Genomic DNA, 18,527 nt, shown 5'->3' with positions numbered 1-18,527 from the left:
AAATACAGGCAGCCAGTCACCTAATTCAGAGTGACTGTGAGTATAAGTATCAAGATCGGGTTCTTATTCTGCCCATTTTCATTTTCTGATTGTGCTTTGAATTTGTGTTGTTTTCTTGTGAGCTTAACAGGCAAGTATCAAAGAGTTTAAGTTTAGTATTTTAACTAACTTTGACTGGGCAATATTTTTTGCATGGGAAAGTAACTAAATTTTATTAGACTGTGGTGTCTTACCCCACTTTGTGACCAACGCTCTTTTTTTGATCATATGAGTGGTGACCCATGGCCTGGGTGTTTAGCAGAAAGCTACTTCTCTGTAAATTCCACATGATGGATCAAACCCCAAAGTCCGTGTCCCCCCTCCATTCCATTAATTTCTTTATGGCTCCTTCATTCAAAAAATGTCATTTCAAACAAGCAAAATTATGCAATGATCTAACACACTGATACACATTTTGACACATAAGTTTATCCTGGGACAAACGCACTTACGTTCTCTTTAGCACCACCTGTCCACCACTGTTGGTTTACAATTCCCAAATAAGTAAATATTGCTCTTAATGCCATGTGATGCTTCCTAGCCATGAATGATATTATAAAGAAAAGAAAGGTAAAAGAACATATATATGTGTATATATGTAAAAAGATGTATATATAAATACATATTTTTTTAACCTTACATCTTTGTATATATGCATGTTTGTACATATACATACACATATGTTCCTAGCTTTTTTGTAGCTCTTGTTTCCAATAATGATTTTCGTCAAAGTTCCAACATACAGATTTCATTTAGGATTAGCAAAACAATTAGTAAGGCAATAACAATTTACTGTTAGAAATGTATAACAAATATATGCCTTTTACAATAAACTCAAAATAATGTTTTTAATTACCAAATGGAATCCAACATTTTCTAGTTGTCTCATTAAAATGAAATTAGATGCAGGAATTTTAATTCAAAACATTCACCTTTATTGTTGGAACATGTTCCTGAATGAGTTCCTAGATTATTTTAGTAAATGTCCATGCTAATGTACTTCCAGAATTAGGACATTGGAAGAATTTCACTTCAGAAGGAAAAAGGGAATAGTATAAAATTACTTCAATCAAGCAAAGATTATTTCCATGTGTAGCAGTGTAACTTAATTTACATTCCTACATCTCAAAATAATTGATGCAGTATTTTTAGTAATTATTGAATACTTACCCACTACATGCAAGATCCCTCAGTTGAGGTGACTGCACTGCAAGCAGTGGTGGAATGAAATTTTACATTTGTGGCAATGCGGAATATTCACATCAGCTACTTTAAGGTGTGCAACCCAGGGGCCTTTCTCATGACAATGCCTACCTCCCCTCTAGCAACTGTGCAAGTAACCTAAGATTACTTATCTTCCTCTGTATCACTTATTTCTACTGTGTTTAATGTGAAACACTATGTCCTTAGAGTAAGAAATTATATAACGTGTGAGAAAAAAACACCTGGAATACCTCAGTGCCTCCTATACTGCAAACTGATGTTTCTAAGGCAACTCAATCAGGAAAAGCAAAAAAAAAAATAAAAAATAATAAAAAAAAATAATTTAGAAATAAGCACTTTAAGTGATAAGGGCAGGAAATCTCAAAAAAAGTTGCAGCTAAGTCAGGCTCATGCCTAATAGCTGTCCAGGGCTTGCTCCAGACCATTTTTGCTCTAGGTCTGTGAAGCTTGAAGGGGAAGACAATTTTTACAGAGGTTCGAGGGAGACATTTCTCTGTGTGGATACCCAGGCTAAGCCAGCAAACCGCACAGCTACAACTGGGGACTTTGAATGCGAAGTGTCTGTAGACACCAGCCACCAGCTGCACCTATTTACCTACTTCTGCACCATCACAGACAGCACAGGGTAGGAGTGACTTTTTCCAGCCAGCTTAGGACACTTTTGACTCTTATTCATGTTGGGATAAGCAGTGGGGCACACTCAGCTCAACTCCTGGAGTTAGGTCCACCCTGGAGCTCCCACCCCAGGGAATCTTAAGGCTTCATGGGGAAAGAGCAGATCAGGGACAGGCAACAGGCAGCAGCATGTGGGATCTCCCCCTTCCTTCCAAAACCATCCTCACTGCTCCCCCTCCAGCCTTCCTAGTCCCTCAGATCCACAGAGGGGAGGGCAGAGGCAGAGGTGCCACAGGGCAGGGGATGCAAGGAGAGGAGGAGGAAGAAGGTGGAGGGAGCCAGCCTTGGCAAGAAAAAGTTGCTGAATGCTGCGTTTAGATGGTCAGACTAATTTCACAGATCTGCTCCTTTTGACCATTGTCCCTTCTCCTATATTGGGACAGTTAATTACTCCCATGCATGCATATGGCTTTCAAGGTTGCCCTGTTAAATACATTCTTGTATTTTTTTCAGTCTAATTTTCCAGAGTTACTTTGAATTCTAATCCCACTGGCCTGAGCGACTGAGCCTCTTCATCTTATATGAGTTCCTTGCTTTGCATGCCTTGTTTCACAAGGGCAAATGTGATTTTCATGGATACAAGTCTAACTTATGTCTTCTCTAGAAAAATTATCCCTTTTTGTTTCTCTAAATGGTACTGAAATGTGAAGTTAATGCAAAAACACAAGTACATGAAGATAATGAAGTATGTTTCTGCTAAGCTCTGCAGTGCCTCATTTGTGCCTCATGCAGAGTGCTGAACTAAGTAAAAATTTGATCTGCATCAAATGAAGTGAACTTAACTGACTTCCTTGAAGATTCATAAATGAGAAGGCCAGAGAGCAAGGCTGCGAGGTTGTTTGGCTGCATGCGTAACGGGGAGAAATTCATCCAGCCATTCTGGCACCACACTCAGGAGATGCGGCTGATCAATAAACTCAAGTGAACTCTCCAAATTGCTTGCTTCAATTTTCTCTGGAAAATTATCAGTCAGAGTCTGGTATAGAAATAAACAGCTGCCATGCAGATCCAAGCTCCAAATATAAGAAGAAACAAGGGAGTAAAAGATTTGCACATATCTTGTGAACCATTTTCCAAGAAAGCCCCCGGAAGTAGCCTTGTCTTGGAGAAGGTTACAAAGGAAAGAAAAAAAAGCAATGTAAAGGTCTTTCATTTCATCTGATACAAAATAACATACGTTTTTGCATGCTTCATTAATGCTCCCTCCTTTGCTGCCTAGAAATGCACAATGAGTTCAACCTTCAGGGGTCAGCAGTGCTCAGCATATCTATGAACTGTGCTCCAAGTGACTGTGGGGACTATGGGATAAGGGCTGACTCTGCTAAATATTAATCCTGCAGTTTTAGGTTGGACGGTTTGGAATCTGAAGACCAGCTAAGTACATATCATCCCCCATCTCGCAAACGCCACTAATCACCTGTACAGTTCTCTTCTCAGAAATAAAATAGTATTTCATTCAGAGGGTGCACTTGGAGAGTATTCTTCTGAATTTGCTAGAGTGTAAAATTCTCTGTTTACTCATAGTTTTGAAATTAGATAAATACAGTAGCCTTTTTTGAGCTTTCTAGTGCAGAGAGTCCTGTGTTTTGAGTGATAACGTTCATTTTTGGAAAGCATAATACTATCAGACTAGCTGTACGTGTTCTGGAATAAAGCTTGCTAAATGCAGCAGAGTTTTTGTGGCTGCACTGAAATACAAGCAGTGTAAAGACAGGCTGCTTCACTGTCTCATTTTCATGCCCAGTGGTCTTTCATAGACTGTTCTGCCCAAATTTTAGTTTTAGTAGATTACCTTCAAATTAGAGTAAATTAGAGCTCAGGGTTTACTCACTGTGCAATGCCTTACTCCACTAGAAGTCTAACAATTTAAATGCAGGGGAGCACAATCTTTATAGCTTTAGACTTGTCTTGACAATGTGCTGTTTATGGACTCTTTTTAGCATGCATAGGGATAAATGCATGCAAAACCGAGAGGTTGAAATGAAATGACTCAAACAGTGGATCTCTCCTGTTATACCATCAACATTATTGCTATTCTAGGCTTTCTCATTCTTGTTAAATAACAGTGGATTGAATAAAAAAGGAATAAGAAGTGTGATGGATATGAAAATATAATGATGACAGTATAATAAATTAATGCTTACCATTTCCTGAGTGTTTGCAAAATCTGCCTCTTTCGAGCTACACTGCACCAAAAGCATTATAATATTAATCAGGACAATACAAAGGAATATGTATTTGTATCAAAATTTACTTAGAGCAATAAGCATTCCTGCTCCCTAAAGACAAAACCAAAATAAAAAAAGAGGAGGTTTTCATCTCATTGAAACAGTACACGATACACTGCTAATGCCACTGCATACACAAAGAGGCATGTTTATACGTGGTTAAAAATACAGCCTGAGCCTTAGCACATTGTCTTACACGTAGAATTTTATTGCATGTAGAATAAACTACTCTGCAACTAACTCAGAATCACAGCCATAACCCCTAAAGGTATTTTTATTCGACCTCAAATGAACATAAAAAAGGAGTTTGTAGCACAGCCATTTCTTTGCTATTTCTGCAGCATCTGTCAAGGCACTGGCAGTGCAGCCCCAGTGTAGAAAGTGTTAGTACTTCTGAAACATGTTACCAGTGTAAATCTTGGCCTGGACTTGAATTTATTCTATATTTAATGACAGGATGTCAAATATACTTTGATCTGTATTAATGTAGCTGCTGGAATGGAAATACTTTCAGTCAATCAGTGTTTTGATCCAATGCAGTTAGCTACATCACCCAGTCTTCACGTACTGATGCTCTTTTATACTACGATCTGTCTCTCACCCATGACGCGGCTAGGTGACTTACCACAAGGGAGTAACAAATCTTGAATCCAGGTTTAGCCACAAAGTAGTCATCGGATTTGAAGGTTATCTTTATCTGATTTGTTCTTGATGTTATTCTTGGAGGTACTTCCTTGTGTCCACACCACCGTCCTCGTATAACCGTGCTGGTCTCTGATACATCTTCCACTTCCACAAAGTCATACCTGGGAACCAGTTTGAAAGATTAGTTTTTTGCTAATTCTGGTTACAGAAGATGGCTGCTAATAGACAGGAGCACAGCTGGAGGCACAAAGACAACTGTCCCCCGTTCTCTACTGCAAAACATCAGACTAAATATTACAAACGGTGGACATGCTTGTGTAGCACAAAATACGCTAAGCTGCAAGCTACTGCCCGAGTGCTCAAAAGGCTGATTTTTGGGCTCCTGGAAAATGACAGGCAGTATTTTCTACCACGTTAAAATAGCAGTGAGAGACACTTGCAACATGCTTAGAACACAGTAAGCATACGCACTGTGTTTCATGTAGTTGACAAATAATTTAGAGACCTGATAAAATACTATTTACAGCAGGCTGCTCAAGCTGAGCAGCTGCAAGCACTTGCGCACTTTCTGGTGGTCCCCCAACTCCCTGCAGCAGCAGCCACCAGCTCCTGCACGCTGCGCCTGCCGGAGGCTGGAGACGGGCTGCGGCCCTGCCAGGGGCAAAGGGAGATGCTGGAGGGACACACATGCTGCCGAAAGGTGCTTTTTAGGACCTTCCTTCCTCGTAGGTGGCACGGTGCTCCTGCTAGATGGTTTGGAAAGACTCACTTCAATCTTTCAAGCCGAAAAGGGCAGGCTGGCGCTCTGTGTGCCGTGGCGGGGATTCCTTCGCTGCTCGCCTGGGTGCTGTCACCAGGGGCAAAGGAACAGCACGTCTTGCCCTGTGCAAGGTCACAACTTGGCCAGGCACCCGTGCCACAGTCGTGGTGCTCTGAGCCCCAGGAGGGCTCTGCCAGGAGCAGCAGACACTAAACCCCAGGGACGGGGGAACACAGCGACAGCACTGGCTGCCACGGCCCGCGTATTCGCTGGTTTGGGTCATTTATTGAGCCGGAGAATAGAGGAGGCAGAGAATAAAGTCCTGATCTCACTACGTCTGTGAGAAAAACAGTCCCTCGGTATCTGTGGAGCCAGAGCGAGGCCCCACGCATTGCGGCCAGCGAGGGAGAGGTGATGACAAGAGGGGCAGGTTGAGCGCAGGCAGCGAGAGACAGGGAGAGCTGCCACCCTCACGTCCTTCAGTACAGTTAAGCCTTAGAACTTTGGAGGTCTTTACCAGAAAAGGTTTTTTATTATCAAAGCATGTGCTCCCTCCAAAGAGGGAGTTTAAGACCGTTAACCGATTCTTACTAGCAATGTGCGACTCCCCCCCGGGTCTGCGGGCCAGGCGCCCGCCTCCCCGCCCAGTTGTGGGAGCTGAATAGCTCTGTAAATAACAGATCTGCTTTTCTTTTTCTGCTGAGAGCCCATGTGAAAAAAAGGCAAGGACTATGCGGCTTGAGAATATCAGCACTGCTGCTTTTATAGTCACCAACCCCAAAGTGCACAGAACAGAAAATAACAGATTTGCCATAACCAAATCACTTAAAACTGCCCAGACTCTGCTGAAACATACATTTTTTTGGTAATGCTACAAAGTTTAGTTCCAGACAGAGGTAAATGTGTCTCAGGCTCTCTCCACTGTCCTCTGGTCCCACTCCCTCATGGTGATGGAGGTGGTACCCGGGCAGAGCTCTGCGCTGCCCGCGCGAGCATCCACCACTGCCCCCGGGTAGCACGACAGCCAGTGAATGCTTATTGTAACACAGGGGTTGCAGAGTTCTCAGCGTAAGATAACCTTGTAGGCTTTGGTGAAAATTGTCCTGACTGACCTCCCCACTTTTTGAGGCCAGGAGCCAGACTAACTGCTACCAAAAATGGGGCAAAGCTATGGGCTTTCAGAGATTATTTCTGCTTTCAATAGCAGAGGCTTTGCTGCAACAATCATGGAGGTAGGTGCAATCTCATTTTTTTCTGTGCATCCAAGAAGCCTTAGTGGCTGAGTAATTTAATTGCTTTTCAGAATCCTCTTTTATCAAGTGCCTGTGAAAATGCTAACAGCACTTCCAGAAAATTCTGTAAAACCTCAAATATTTCCCCTTCTTCTGAAACAGCTCTGCTAAAGTATACCTGTTCATTCCTCGCCATGAATGAATTTCTATCAGTTCAGTCTTAATAGTATGTTAATTACAGTAATTAGCTTTAATGAAAAATCGAAAGAAAACACTAGGAAGTTTCTGGAAAAAAAGCATAAGGTCAAAAGCAAGTACAAAAGGAAGGTAAGGTGCAGAGGTCCTGAATTACTTGTCCAATATGCACAGCATTCAAGCACATGCTCAGCTCTCAGCATTCATTTCAATTAAAACATGCCTGGCTGTCTCTCTAAAGCAGCACTGCAGGGATTGTCAGGGACTAAAGTTGCAGAAAGGACCTAGTTTTGAAAAACATATTGAGCATTAGCAAAAAATCTAACTATGCACACAGTACTTAACAGGCTTAAAGCCATCACGAGCTGTCTGCCCGAGAAATTCCTCACTCTGGAAATAATACTACACAAATAAAGGTCTTCCAGGAATTCCAGGGAAAGCTTTATTGCAGAAAAGAATGTGGTATTTCTCTAGCTTCTATAGGCACTATGGATGATGGAAGTCTTTGCTTCTCTCTGCATCCTAAATTAGCTGCTCTGGAAGAAGCAGGTAGACTGTCTTCCAAGACTGTCCAAACCCATAATGCCAGTAACGGCCTGACATCCCCTCATCATGCCACCACCTTTAAGGGCTCTTGACAGAGAATACTTCATCTTTTTTTCCACAGTAAATTAGCCCTCTGCTTCAAAGTTGCAATGCTTTAAGGTCAGCCACAGTTTATCCACTCTGTAAATATTAACAGGCTGCTTCTGTATGCATTAGGCTCTCAATCTGGGAAAGCGTTTGCAGTGCTAGGAGGTAACTTGTCATTACTGACTCTGCTGCTGATCTCCCACCAACAGCACCAGAGCAGCAGCTGCCAAGACCATCAAGGCACAGGCAAGGAGAGCCAGTTTCAGGCTTCATCCTTTTATTACTAAATGGAAAGTAAACCTGCAGAAATGGTTTTCTCTATTGGTAATGTAGAAAACTAAAAAAGCAAAACAAGAAAAAAAAATCCACACTGTAAAACCCCCGCAGAGCTGCCAAACCCTATAAATGCAAATTAATTGACAAAGGAGATAAGATAAGCAGAGGCTGGGTGTGCAGAAATCCTAACAACCCAGTTCTCTGCATAGATAAGGTGTAAGTAACAACATGATCAGGCAGAGAGCTGGAAGCTGAGACTTGAGCATTTTATGTAAGTGGCATCACAGCAATCTGCCTTTTGGAGTGCAAGGGAATCTTGAGCCTGCTCTCTCCCACAGACCAGATAGCTGAATAAAAGAAATATGAACACCTCCCCCCCCAGATTTACACTTGTTTTAGTGAATGCTGGCAAGATTCACCTCAGTGCTCTGCTAATGCAAAGCAATTTTCCACCTGGGTTAATCAGCTAGATCAACTGAGCTTATAGTTGCTTTTGCTTAAAAGGGGAAACCAAAGCAACCAGGATATAGTAATTACAGTTTATTAGACATATTAGCATGCAGAGTACACTGATGTTTGTAGACATATATTTAAGGGTTTTAAAAGAAACTGTACCAGTAAAGAATACCAGTAAAGACAAACAATTTGAAGCACATAATTATGTTTTCCAATGCATGTTTATCTGTCCCTCATACTGCAATGTAAACACATACCTACTCACTCACATCTCCCAGAGCCTTCCACCTACTGAAAAAAGATGGGGTTTGCCCAGCTGAACCTTGACAGAGGTGATAGAGGTCAAAAACCTATTAAAGTAGTACCTGAGTTGTTAGGTAGCTAGATTTGAGCGTACAAGTGCCTCGTGCTTAAAATATTATAGAAGGACTAAAACCTTCCAGAACTGCTTCAAGTCCAGGACAGGTCAGTTTATTTATAAACTCAAAGACCACTTTGGATTGGAAGGGACACTTGGAGGTCTGTCCTCCAGGCAGGGCCATCCCAGACCTGGCCAGAGATATGCAGGTTCTGGTTTGCAGTCTCATGCCAACGGCCAAACCCTTAAGCTCGAAGGTCATGTTAAGGAGCCCTTAGCAAACTTTGACACAAGATGGCTCGCCACTCACCTGCAGATATCATTTTCAGGCTCCTCCAATCCAAACTGATTATCAAAAGCCAGCTGGATCCTGGTGCTCTCCGGGGAGTGGAGCCGCCACGTCAGCAAGAGGTTCCTGGGGTAACTGCTGGGGAAGCGAGGACTGTGGATGCAGCCGTTCCCTGCCACGCTGATTGTCTCTTCTTTTCGGTACAAGTCTGTGAGGTGATTGCTCTCTGTTAGTAGTCACAACTTGTAGAAATTAGTGTGTTGTTCCAGTTACAGGAAGGCAAAAAACACAACAGTTTATAACACAGCACAAATTATTTGCATTTAAAGTCAATAAAAAGTTGGGCCTAGAAGCAGTTATTATTAATTAGGAAATGCAGTGTATTTTCTCTTAACTCAATCACCTATAAACAATAAGAAAAACAGTACTCAACTATAGAGACTCTTTATTTTATGCTAAATGTATCATTACTTTTACATTTATATAGATTATATAATTTCATTCTCACCATTTTGGTTTTAAAACAGCATTTAAACCTTAATAAAAGCTGCAAGCTTGAGAACAATGAAGTGAGACAGAGTGAAGTAAAAGGTAAACAGCCCTGCTTCCCAAATTTGGGGCTCTGGGGAGCGATGCCCTCTGAACAAAAGCAGCAACAAAAGGCTGCAGGAAAAGTGCGTGTGAGTGAGTGTAAATTTGCTTACTGTGCTTAAGTATTTTCTCCCAGAAGCATGTGTTAGGTCACATTTTGATTTTATTTATATGGTGTGAATCATTTGCTGTCAATGGATCATTAACACAAATAGCTATTCCATGCTTACACCGATGTAACTGAAGTTAGAAACTGTCCCATCAACTGTCTCATTGGGTAACTTCAAGACAAATAGCCAAGTCTTTACTTAATTAAAATTCCACAACTTCTACCTGAGCAAATACTCAATTGTTCCTGAAGTTTACTTATACAGAGGTAAAGCCTCAGCTGCTGTAAATCCCTGGTTCCAAGGATAACAGGAACTGTGGCAAGACCCAGCTCTCTTAAGGTCAAAATGTCTTCTCAGTTGCACCATGCACTTGCATTGTTCAGCTGTTACTGATACTGGAATTTGGCTCCCAGCACCAAACAACTATTTTTTTGTGCATTGACAACTTTAGTATGGCGAAATTTTGAGGATCAGAAGGCTCCAAGGCAACATGCAGATCATGGCAGAGTTCAGTTCCCAGTTAAGACACTCAGATCTGATCTTCCATCCGTGAGACAGCTATCTGTGTTCCCCATGTGGTGTGTGGGAATCTCAGGCACAGTTCAGTTACTCACACAGATTTCTAGCACCATTTAAGACAGTACAGTTTCCTGCCGGGTCTCCATGAGGACAGCAAGGTACAGCAGCGCATCAAGCAGCCCCCAGCCAAAGTCTCGTGGAAGCTGTGCTGTCTCGCGGAGCCACTCGCATGTGGGTAAGCTGAGCCCCTTCTCAAATAGCTGGTGGGAGCTACACCTGGACAGGTCCTGAGTCAGTCACCCAACTGCATTGACCAAATTTCTACTTACTACAGAACTTGGACACTTGCTTTCATATAAACATCTCAACTCTGGTGTCCTAATCTTAAACTGAACATCAACCCCAGTACTCTGCTGAATGTCTGGTCAACCTCCAGTTCCACTACAAGCACCAGAAATATAAAACCAGTGCCTTCTCCTGAATTTGGCTACTGAGGAAAAGCAAATGGTGGAAAAATTTCTCCCACCAAACCACTCTATGAACATTAGAAATACAAACCCAAAGTAAGCAACCAACCACGGCCATCTGTCACACACAGGAATCAAAGTTTTCTCTCTTAAAATAAAATCTAATGTTTGACTGAAGCTTTCTAAGCTCTTTATATAAAAGAAATATATTTGTTTCATAAATGCTCATAGAAAACAGGAACACAGAAAAGTAGTACAAACTTCGTGGTAAGTACATCTACTTTTCAGGTTGCTTTTTACTGGTTCCTGGCTGTAAACACCTCCCTACATGTAGCTGCAAGCAAAGCGTGGTTGTCTGTCAACAATTCATTGTACCATTCTGACAGGGTAACAATTCTTGCTTCCAAACAACCTGAAACTTGGAAGACAGAAGTCTGGGTTTCCTGTAAAAACCATCTCCAAAGATCTATTTGTGACATCTTTCTAAGATACTTTCATTCAAGATGCAATGTTCTCACACCCTGAGCCACCCTTTCTAAGGAAATAAGGCCATGACTCCATAGCTCACACAGTGCACAACTAACCAGTTTTGTTTTGTTTTGTTTTGACCAAACAATTTACATTGGAAAAGTGACAATTCAGTGAAAATAAAGACCACCCACCTATCAGTTTTGCTGCAATTTTCATCAGGAACATCTACACTCAAGTCTGTTTTCTATTTTATTTTATTCTGAGTAATGTATTTTTTTTTTCCCCTAATCTGGAATGAAACAAAATGTCCAGCCAAAACTACTGAGTTCCTACTGAAATGCTGAGGATCTTTGGAGTCTGAAAACACCCAGTACACCCAAGAGGACGAGATATTTCACAGGACTATGTCCAAAATATCCAGGAAAAGGGCTAAAAATAAAACCGCTTTGATGAAAGCAAATTCTGCACTTTTGAATTAAAAAAAATTCCCTAAGTCAGAACAAAAGTTACAGCAGTAAAACATGGCAGAACTCACCCTATACCTGAGAGTACTTTGCTCATCTTTCTCGGACAGCAAATTCTTGCCCTTTTCCTAATATCAGCATGAATTTCACTGTGTGGTTCAATGTGTTTCATGCTTCTGAGGGAAAGGTTCCCTTTTCCCAGCCAGTCCTAGTACAGGTTTTACTCTGGAGTTGTCAGCTGCTGAGATTAGAGTGCTAGGGACAGTATCTTTTAAATGTGCTCATATAAATATCCCCAAACAAAAAATCTGTGCACTTTACTCAGCACACCAGCTGACAAAGTATGTTACCAGCGTTCCTGTACCCCAAGAAGATAGGCTCTGTCACAACTTTTCATTTAACTTAAAACTCTGAATCCCACGGACCAGGGTGCTCTGCAGCAAGTCAATCACATCTGACCAAGATCAGTGATCAAATTTAATGGCTGGTGCAGCTCTGTAGTATCCAAGTTGAACAGGTAAATGGAGAAATAAAGCTGCATATGTTAAAAAGCTTAAAAATCAAAGTACAGTGACTTGTTATTTTTATTATGGTAAATGCGGTAATTATAAAGTCATTATAGAGGAAAGGCTGGAGAGAAGCATGGGAGACAATGCTCAGTATATTAAAATAGGAGATATAAAAATATTACAGTATGAAGATACACCTTTTTCACAAAGGAAGAAAGTCTGTTTGATGTGAATGGCCATAAATACCATTTCTATAACTCACATGGGATGAAATGCAAAGCCACTCAGAGCCTTCACCTGAAACTGGGGTAGACTCTTCAGGAGCTCTGAAACAGCTTGATTCCCTCTTACCTGTCTCCCCACACACTAAATTACAACCTGAAGTGGTGTAGCCAGGACAGGAACCAAAAGCACTAGAGTTTTCTAAGGAGATTTTCAGTAGGATTTTTCAGAGTTAACTGGTTTAGATAGACGAGGGAACAGACTCTGTTCCAAACTTGGTCTCTGGAGGTTGGCCCCTCATGAATCATTAAGCACTTGGGAAACAGCTTGAGGAGATGTGAGCAACTCCGGTACTTCTTGTAGCAGCTAAGATATGAGACTAAAATGACAAGACCTTTCCAAGGACACAAGCATTATCCTCATCAGAAACACTGGGGGAACTCATGGAAACCAGACACTGGTCATGCAGAAAGTAAGGAAAAAAAACACTTTAGAAAAGACGTAGGCAAAGGAAAAGGCAGTGCCTCTTTCAAGGCATGTTGCAATGCAATACATTGCAGTATTATACAGTGTCCTGAATGTCACATACTAACTTTATTCCATAATGCTTTATGGAAGTAAATAAAAGATGACAGTGGGTAATACGCTGCCTGTCACATTTACTAAAAAGCATATAAAATCATTTCACAATGAATAAAAGTAGGTGTTAAGTCATAAAGCAAAAAGGCCATTTAAGCAGTACACAGAAGGAGGATATTCTAGATGGCAGGAGCTACAAAGACATCTTTGTACTGGGGGAGGGAACTATCTCATAAGGAAGATGAGTGGGAAGGAAGCTGGGAGACATCTTTTGCAGTGAGGCAGTTCCCTGCAGAGAGTCTGAAATGACTGGGAAGCAGCTTGCTCTATATTTTATTTATCTGAACTAATGTCTCTTTTCTTTTCCTCTTAATTCTTTCCCAGCCGGTAATTTTAAACATAATGGTATACATGGTTGTCCAGCTGTCCAAGTTAGAGGAGCTCCCATTTAAGTTCTCAAAGCAGCTGCATTTTCAGAAGTGCTTGCCCTCCTCTCCCTGCATGGAGGGCAGCTGGGTGTCAAACTGGGAAATGGGAAGTTCAGCTCAATATTCAGAAAACTGTGCTTGTCTCAAGATTTTCACCACCATGGGTGCCCAGCACATCCAATGTTTCTCCTTCCCAGCTAGGGCATGTTTTCCTAATGCCATGTTGCATGAGCAGCAAGATTCAGAAACACGAATTTCATCCTGCATTTGCTCTAGATGCCTGCATTTCCTTGCAAGCTGTAGCAATGTATCGACACGTTCTTGTTAAAGCTACTCCCAGTCATGACATGCTTACTACAGAAAGAATTTAACTTTTATTATCATTCAACAGACAATGAATTCCTTCACTAAAATTAAAAAACAACACCACCACCAACAACCAAACCAAACGGCAATTACTGCTTGCTAATAGCTAATCTGACATCTGTTCTTAGATATCCATTGAGCAAGGAGAGACCGTAAGTGTCAGTTCCTTCAGAAAGAATAGGTCAGAGAATGACCTTGTCTAAGGTCCTAACCAGTAATATAGAATATTTTGTTCCACTTTTCTAAGGTTTCTGGAATTTTAGCCTCACTTCCTAAGGTGATGGCTTCTCTATAAGTTTGCTTCTGTCTTGTAGAAGTGGTTGGCCAACCTCAACAACTTTGATATAGTGGTAGAAGCTGAAAAGATACCATATTCTGACATGTTTTATGACACAAGAAATATACCCTCTTAAATCCCATGGAGTGTAACCCAATAAGCTCATCCTCTGCTACAGCTGAGGAGAGAGTTGCTGGAAACCATGTGAACCTCATTTTACCACTCGTGAAACTATTTGTTATTTCAGGAAAGGACCTTGGGAGTTTGCACAAGGGAGTTTTCCAGATAGAACCCTCCTCCCCCATGGCTGCTCTCTTTGAAACAAATACAGCGGTCAATGGTTGGCCACCAGTTTTTAAACAAATTAGATAACCTTCAGGGAGAATAATAGCTCTTCAGTTTCTTCAGTTGAAAATTGGCCTGATCTAAATAGCTGAATCCACAGAGTGAGAAGCAAAGAACAGTAAAATATTTTTGAATCCAGGCCACAAATCAGTTCATCTCAGGGACAGGCATGCCAAACAAGCTGTATTTATGGCAGCCTGTTCGGATAGTCATTGGCTTTTTTTTATTCCCCCACCCTCCTGCAATAAGTAGAAACTTTATTTGTTATCCATATGGTTCTGTGTAAATCAGAGGAAAAGATGACAGAGGTCAAAATAGTGTGTTCCACAGCTGGTCATGGCTTGTTGGGAAGGTATAAAACTGTAAGGTCATTTACCTGGTTAGAAATGATTTTTTTTTAGTGAATATAAACAATAAAATGAATCCTAGCAGGTGAACACATCACATTTCTGCTCTCTAATGAAGAAAATACTATATGGTAGTACCTATCTTAGACATCTCTGTCCTTTTAAGGACAGAAGCCTAACACACCTAGGTCAGTTTTGCTCCCACCACGATTCACCAGCAGTTCTCCAAGAACGCAGACCAAGGGAGGGAAAGAGTTGGGATCACCAGTAATAGCGCAACCCTGGCCAGGCTAAGAATTGTAAATTGTCTCTTATAGAGGCACTAAGCTGATAATACAGTCATTCTGGTATAAGGATGCATATGTAAAAGTATATTGGGCCAGTGGATCCAGTCCAAAGCATTACTTCAGGTTGCTTTCAGCTTTATACAAGTTCAATAATCCCGTTTATTTCAAGGAGACTACAAACTAACTCATAGTTAAGCTCATACTTAAGGATCAAGACCTAAATAAGGAAGCAGCATTTTAACACCACGCTATGTGTTACTTGTCACCTAGCAACCCAGGCATTAAGAATTGGACCCAAACCCTACTGGAGCTGATGACAGACTTTCAGTTTGGTTGACTTGCCTCTGAACTTCAGAGAAGCAGCTCCAGGCACCTCTTCCTTCTCTTATCAACAGGCCCTTTCTTTTTATCAGGAGCATGAAAGATACGCCAGGCATCATCAGAGTTCAAATCCAATGCATGACCTGTTCTGTCACTGAGGCAGCATCAAAAGATGCTGTGTTCAGCCAAATTCCGACCTCATGTGCACTCACTCAGCACCCTCCGAATCTCTGAGCTGTGTGGAGATCTTTGCTAGAAGAATATGTTTTATTTCTGTATAGGATATATAAAAGCAATGAAAAATTGAGCTGTAGTTGAAAGAAGCAAAATTAGCCAGTGCAAAATATCAGTACAGAAGGTATCAGAGAATGAAAAAAACCCAGCCATCTAACGTTCAATTCAGAGCCATCATCCATTTTATAACAGAATGGTTAGTAGTCTGCCTGTGCTTCTGCGCAGAGCAACCTCACAACTCTTCGTATTAGATAGTCAATCTACGGTTGAACAGGACCTCAGCAAAGACAACTCATGAGAATATTAAGTGGGCAATTGATAAGGAAGTCCAGGCTTATAATTCATAGGGACAGACTGTTACAATGCTTCTCACTATAATAAGCATTATTTTATCTGCATTTAATAATATTATTTGTACTGTGGAATGGGCACCATCATAACTGCATTTTGAATGCGGTACTAAAGAAACAGCCGCAAAATGAAGAACAGGCTGGACTGCATTTTGGTGGGATGAAGGCTGGGAGTCTCCTTTGTCCCCTTTGGTGGGTGCCTTGCTCAGACTTCCACAGATGAACACCAAGAAAACAATTCCTTACTTATTTTTACGGGGATATCAAACTCTGTGATGTTTGCTTTAAGCAGTGACTTGTGTTACTTGCCTTTATTTGACTTCTTGATAGAGATTTTGTTCTATATGAAAGAACATGCTGAATGTCTTATATTAAAGCAAAAGTGTCTACAGAAAAGTAACATATGTTAGGCCATGATATAAAAAATCTTTAACTGCTAGTTCTTTCATGGGTGGTAGTGTTGCAATGCATCCCTCTGTTGGACTCTTAAACCAACAGCAAACTGAATGTATTTTTCTCTTGGGATTCCATAATTAAGTATGAAAAAGTACATATCAAGAATGTATAGCTCTAATGATGTGGAGTAAGACTAATGTAAATAACCCCACAATCATGAGAATAAAAATACATAAACCCTTGAGAAACTGTGAGAAATAATAAAGAGGGAAATGAGTCTCCTGTTGCTGCAAAGAACTTAAGGGAAACCTGGTAACTGAAGCAGAATTTTTCAGTGAGTGCCGACACCTCCATGAGGAGGCTGGTACATAACAAACTTGTGTAGTGCCTCAGACAAGGTGATGCCAATTATAGATGCAATTGCTATTAAGCACAAGTATTAACACTGGTCTTTGGCTCACATTGTTTTGCAAAGGACTAGTGCATCGTGGACTTAGGCACTCCAAATTTTCCTGTTTAGGCAGTGGCTCCAAGTAAACAGATCTTTATGGGACACTTCCTTCAAATCCTCTTGGTGCAATGAAAATATACTCCTTTTTCATTTTCCCTTCATTATTTTTCAACTTTTTATGACCAAGCAAGGACTTTTTGCCTCAGAAGTCTGGCATGGCTCAAGTCTTAAAAGAGAATTTATTTTAAGATATTGTTTTAGAAACTGTTTCAATCAAGCACTCCTAAGATTCAACAAGATGTGGAATTTCCTTAAAGAAAGAAAAATGTTGATAAAAGGAAAAAGAAAATCCAGTCAAAGGGGGAAAGACTTCTCATGTTAAACATATAGTAGCAGATAGACAAGCAATTTCTGAGTGGAAGGTCGTATGTTAGAACATTAGGCAGTAAAAGGAGAAGCTCTTTCAAAAGACAAATCGAGGACATTTTCTCTTGTAACGTGAGTTTCCTTACCCTCTATGTCAGTACTGCAGATCTGAAATCTCTGGAAGGCATTGCAAGGTTGGTTCTTAGAATAGAAAGTCTGGCAACAGTATTCTAGCAGAGCTCGCTTGCTTGGACTGAATTTGCCATGGACATGCTTTTAGTCTTTTAAGGTCCATATATCAACTGATTGCACAAAGAAAGATAAAAGCTTGTGGGGATATTTCAGTCCCTTTAAGGCAGGTGTGTTAAAGACCTAAGTACCTTAAAGTTACCTAGATCTTTAAAAAAAACCCCAACCATAGGCAGATCTCACTGTATTAAAGTATGATTGTTGGTAGTCCTTTCCTTTTTCTGTAATAGCCTAACAGCTAAATCTCTTCCAAGGAAATAGGAGCCTGTGCTGTGATTCTTCTATTTGCTTGAGAGAATTCAGCCTACTTCTGTCTCCTCTCACGGGACAGATGGGTTCTGGATTCTGCTTCAAAGATGGGTTGTCCTTTTTCCAAGAAACGGTTAGGGGTAAAATGCAGAGGCAGTTCTTGGAGCAGGGACCAGAATCCAAGACTTAGCCACAAAGTAAAGATTCAGCAGCTTTCTACTTTCTACTCCAAGGCACGCTGTCCTGGGTCTCTGACAGTTTAGACGAGAGCACACCACGGATCCCTTTTTGCCCCCATGCCTCAGCTTTCTTCTGCTGGAAACCACAGTGCTGGGGCAAAGAGGGCAGTAGACACTGAGGTCTTTTCCCAGCATGGAGGCAGAACACAAGCAGGTCCACAGGGATGGCTTTCCATCATTTAGGTAAAACCCCTGTGTTGAGAAACAACATTTCCCCAGTCTGGAAAGCAATTTAAGTCGTACATACTGAAAGTGCTGAGTACTTTAAGTGCAGAGGATCTTTCCTGTAATTGCTTAGGGTTTTCTCTGGAGGTTTGGCATCAGTATGCTGCAGAGCTGTCATGTGGGTAGATACTGCAATTTAACAAAGTTTCCAGGCACATTCATAAAATTCTTGGCTGTGGCCTTCTTTTATAGTTATGATCTTGCACCAAAGGATCATCTAGAGATTTCCTTAGTCCTGCACCAAAGAACAAAACTACATGCGGTGAAAGAGCAGGAGAGCTCATTCACTGCCAATATCTAGGAACCAGCGGCTGGGAAGATGATGCTCATGTACATCAGCACAGCCCACAAGCTCAGGAGCTGCTGTGCCACATGCAGCAACGATCTCTCACACCAGCACAGCCACATCCTGATCACTGTAAGCTGAAACCAAAATTGGAAATGGAGTTGGCTCC

General features: G+C 41.2%; 1 protein-coding gene across 2 annotated transcripts in view; it reads right to left on the bottom strand.

Annotated features, from left to right (window-relative positions):
- The window catches only part of PDGFD (platelet derived growth factor D), a 148,080-nt gene that overhangs the window by 54,589 nt on the left and 74,964 nt on the right, over positions 1-18,527 (bottom strand). The window contains exons 2-3 of one of the 2 annotated variants that reach the window (XM_049823393.1): positions 9,032-9,236; positions 4,792-4,972 (exon numbers count right to left, since the gene is read on the bottom strand). In XM_049823393.1, coding sequence (XP_049679350.1) covers positions 4,792-4,972; positions 9,032-9,236 — 386 coding nt within the window. The remainder of the gene's footprint in view (positions 1-4,791; positions 4,973-9,031; positions 9,237-18,527) is intronic. The other variant, XM_049823394.1, reaches the window with a different exon arrangement.

Source organism: Accipiter gentilis, chromosome 19 (genome assembly GCF_929443795.1).
Source record: "Accipiter gentilis chromosome 19, bAccGen1.1, whole genome shotgun sequence".
Taxonomy (NCBI): Eukaryota; Metazoa; Chordata; class Aves; order Accipitriformes; family Accipitridae; genus Astur; species Astur gentilis.
This window is presented reverse-complemented; position numbering and strand designations above follow the sequence as displayed.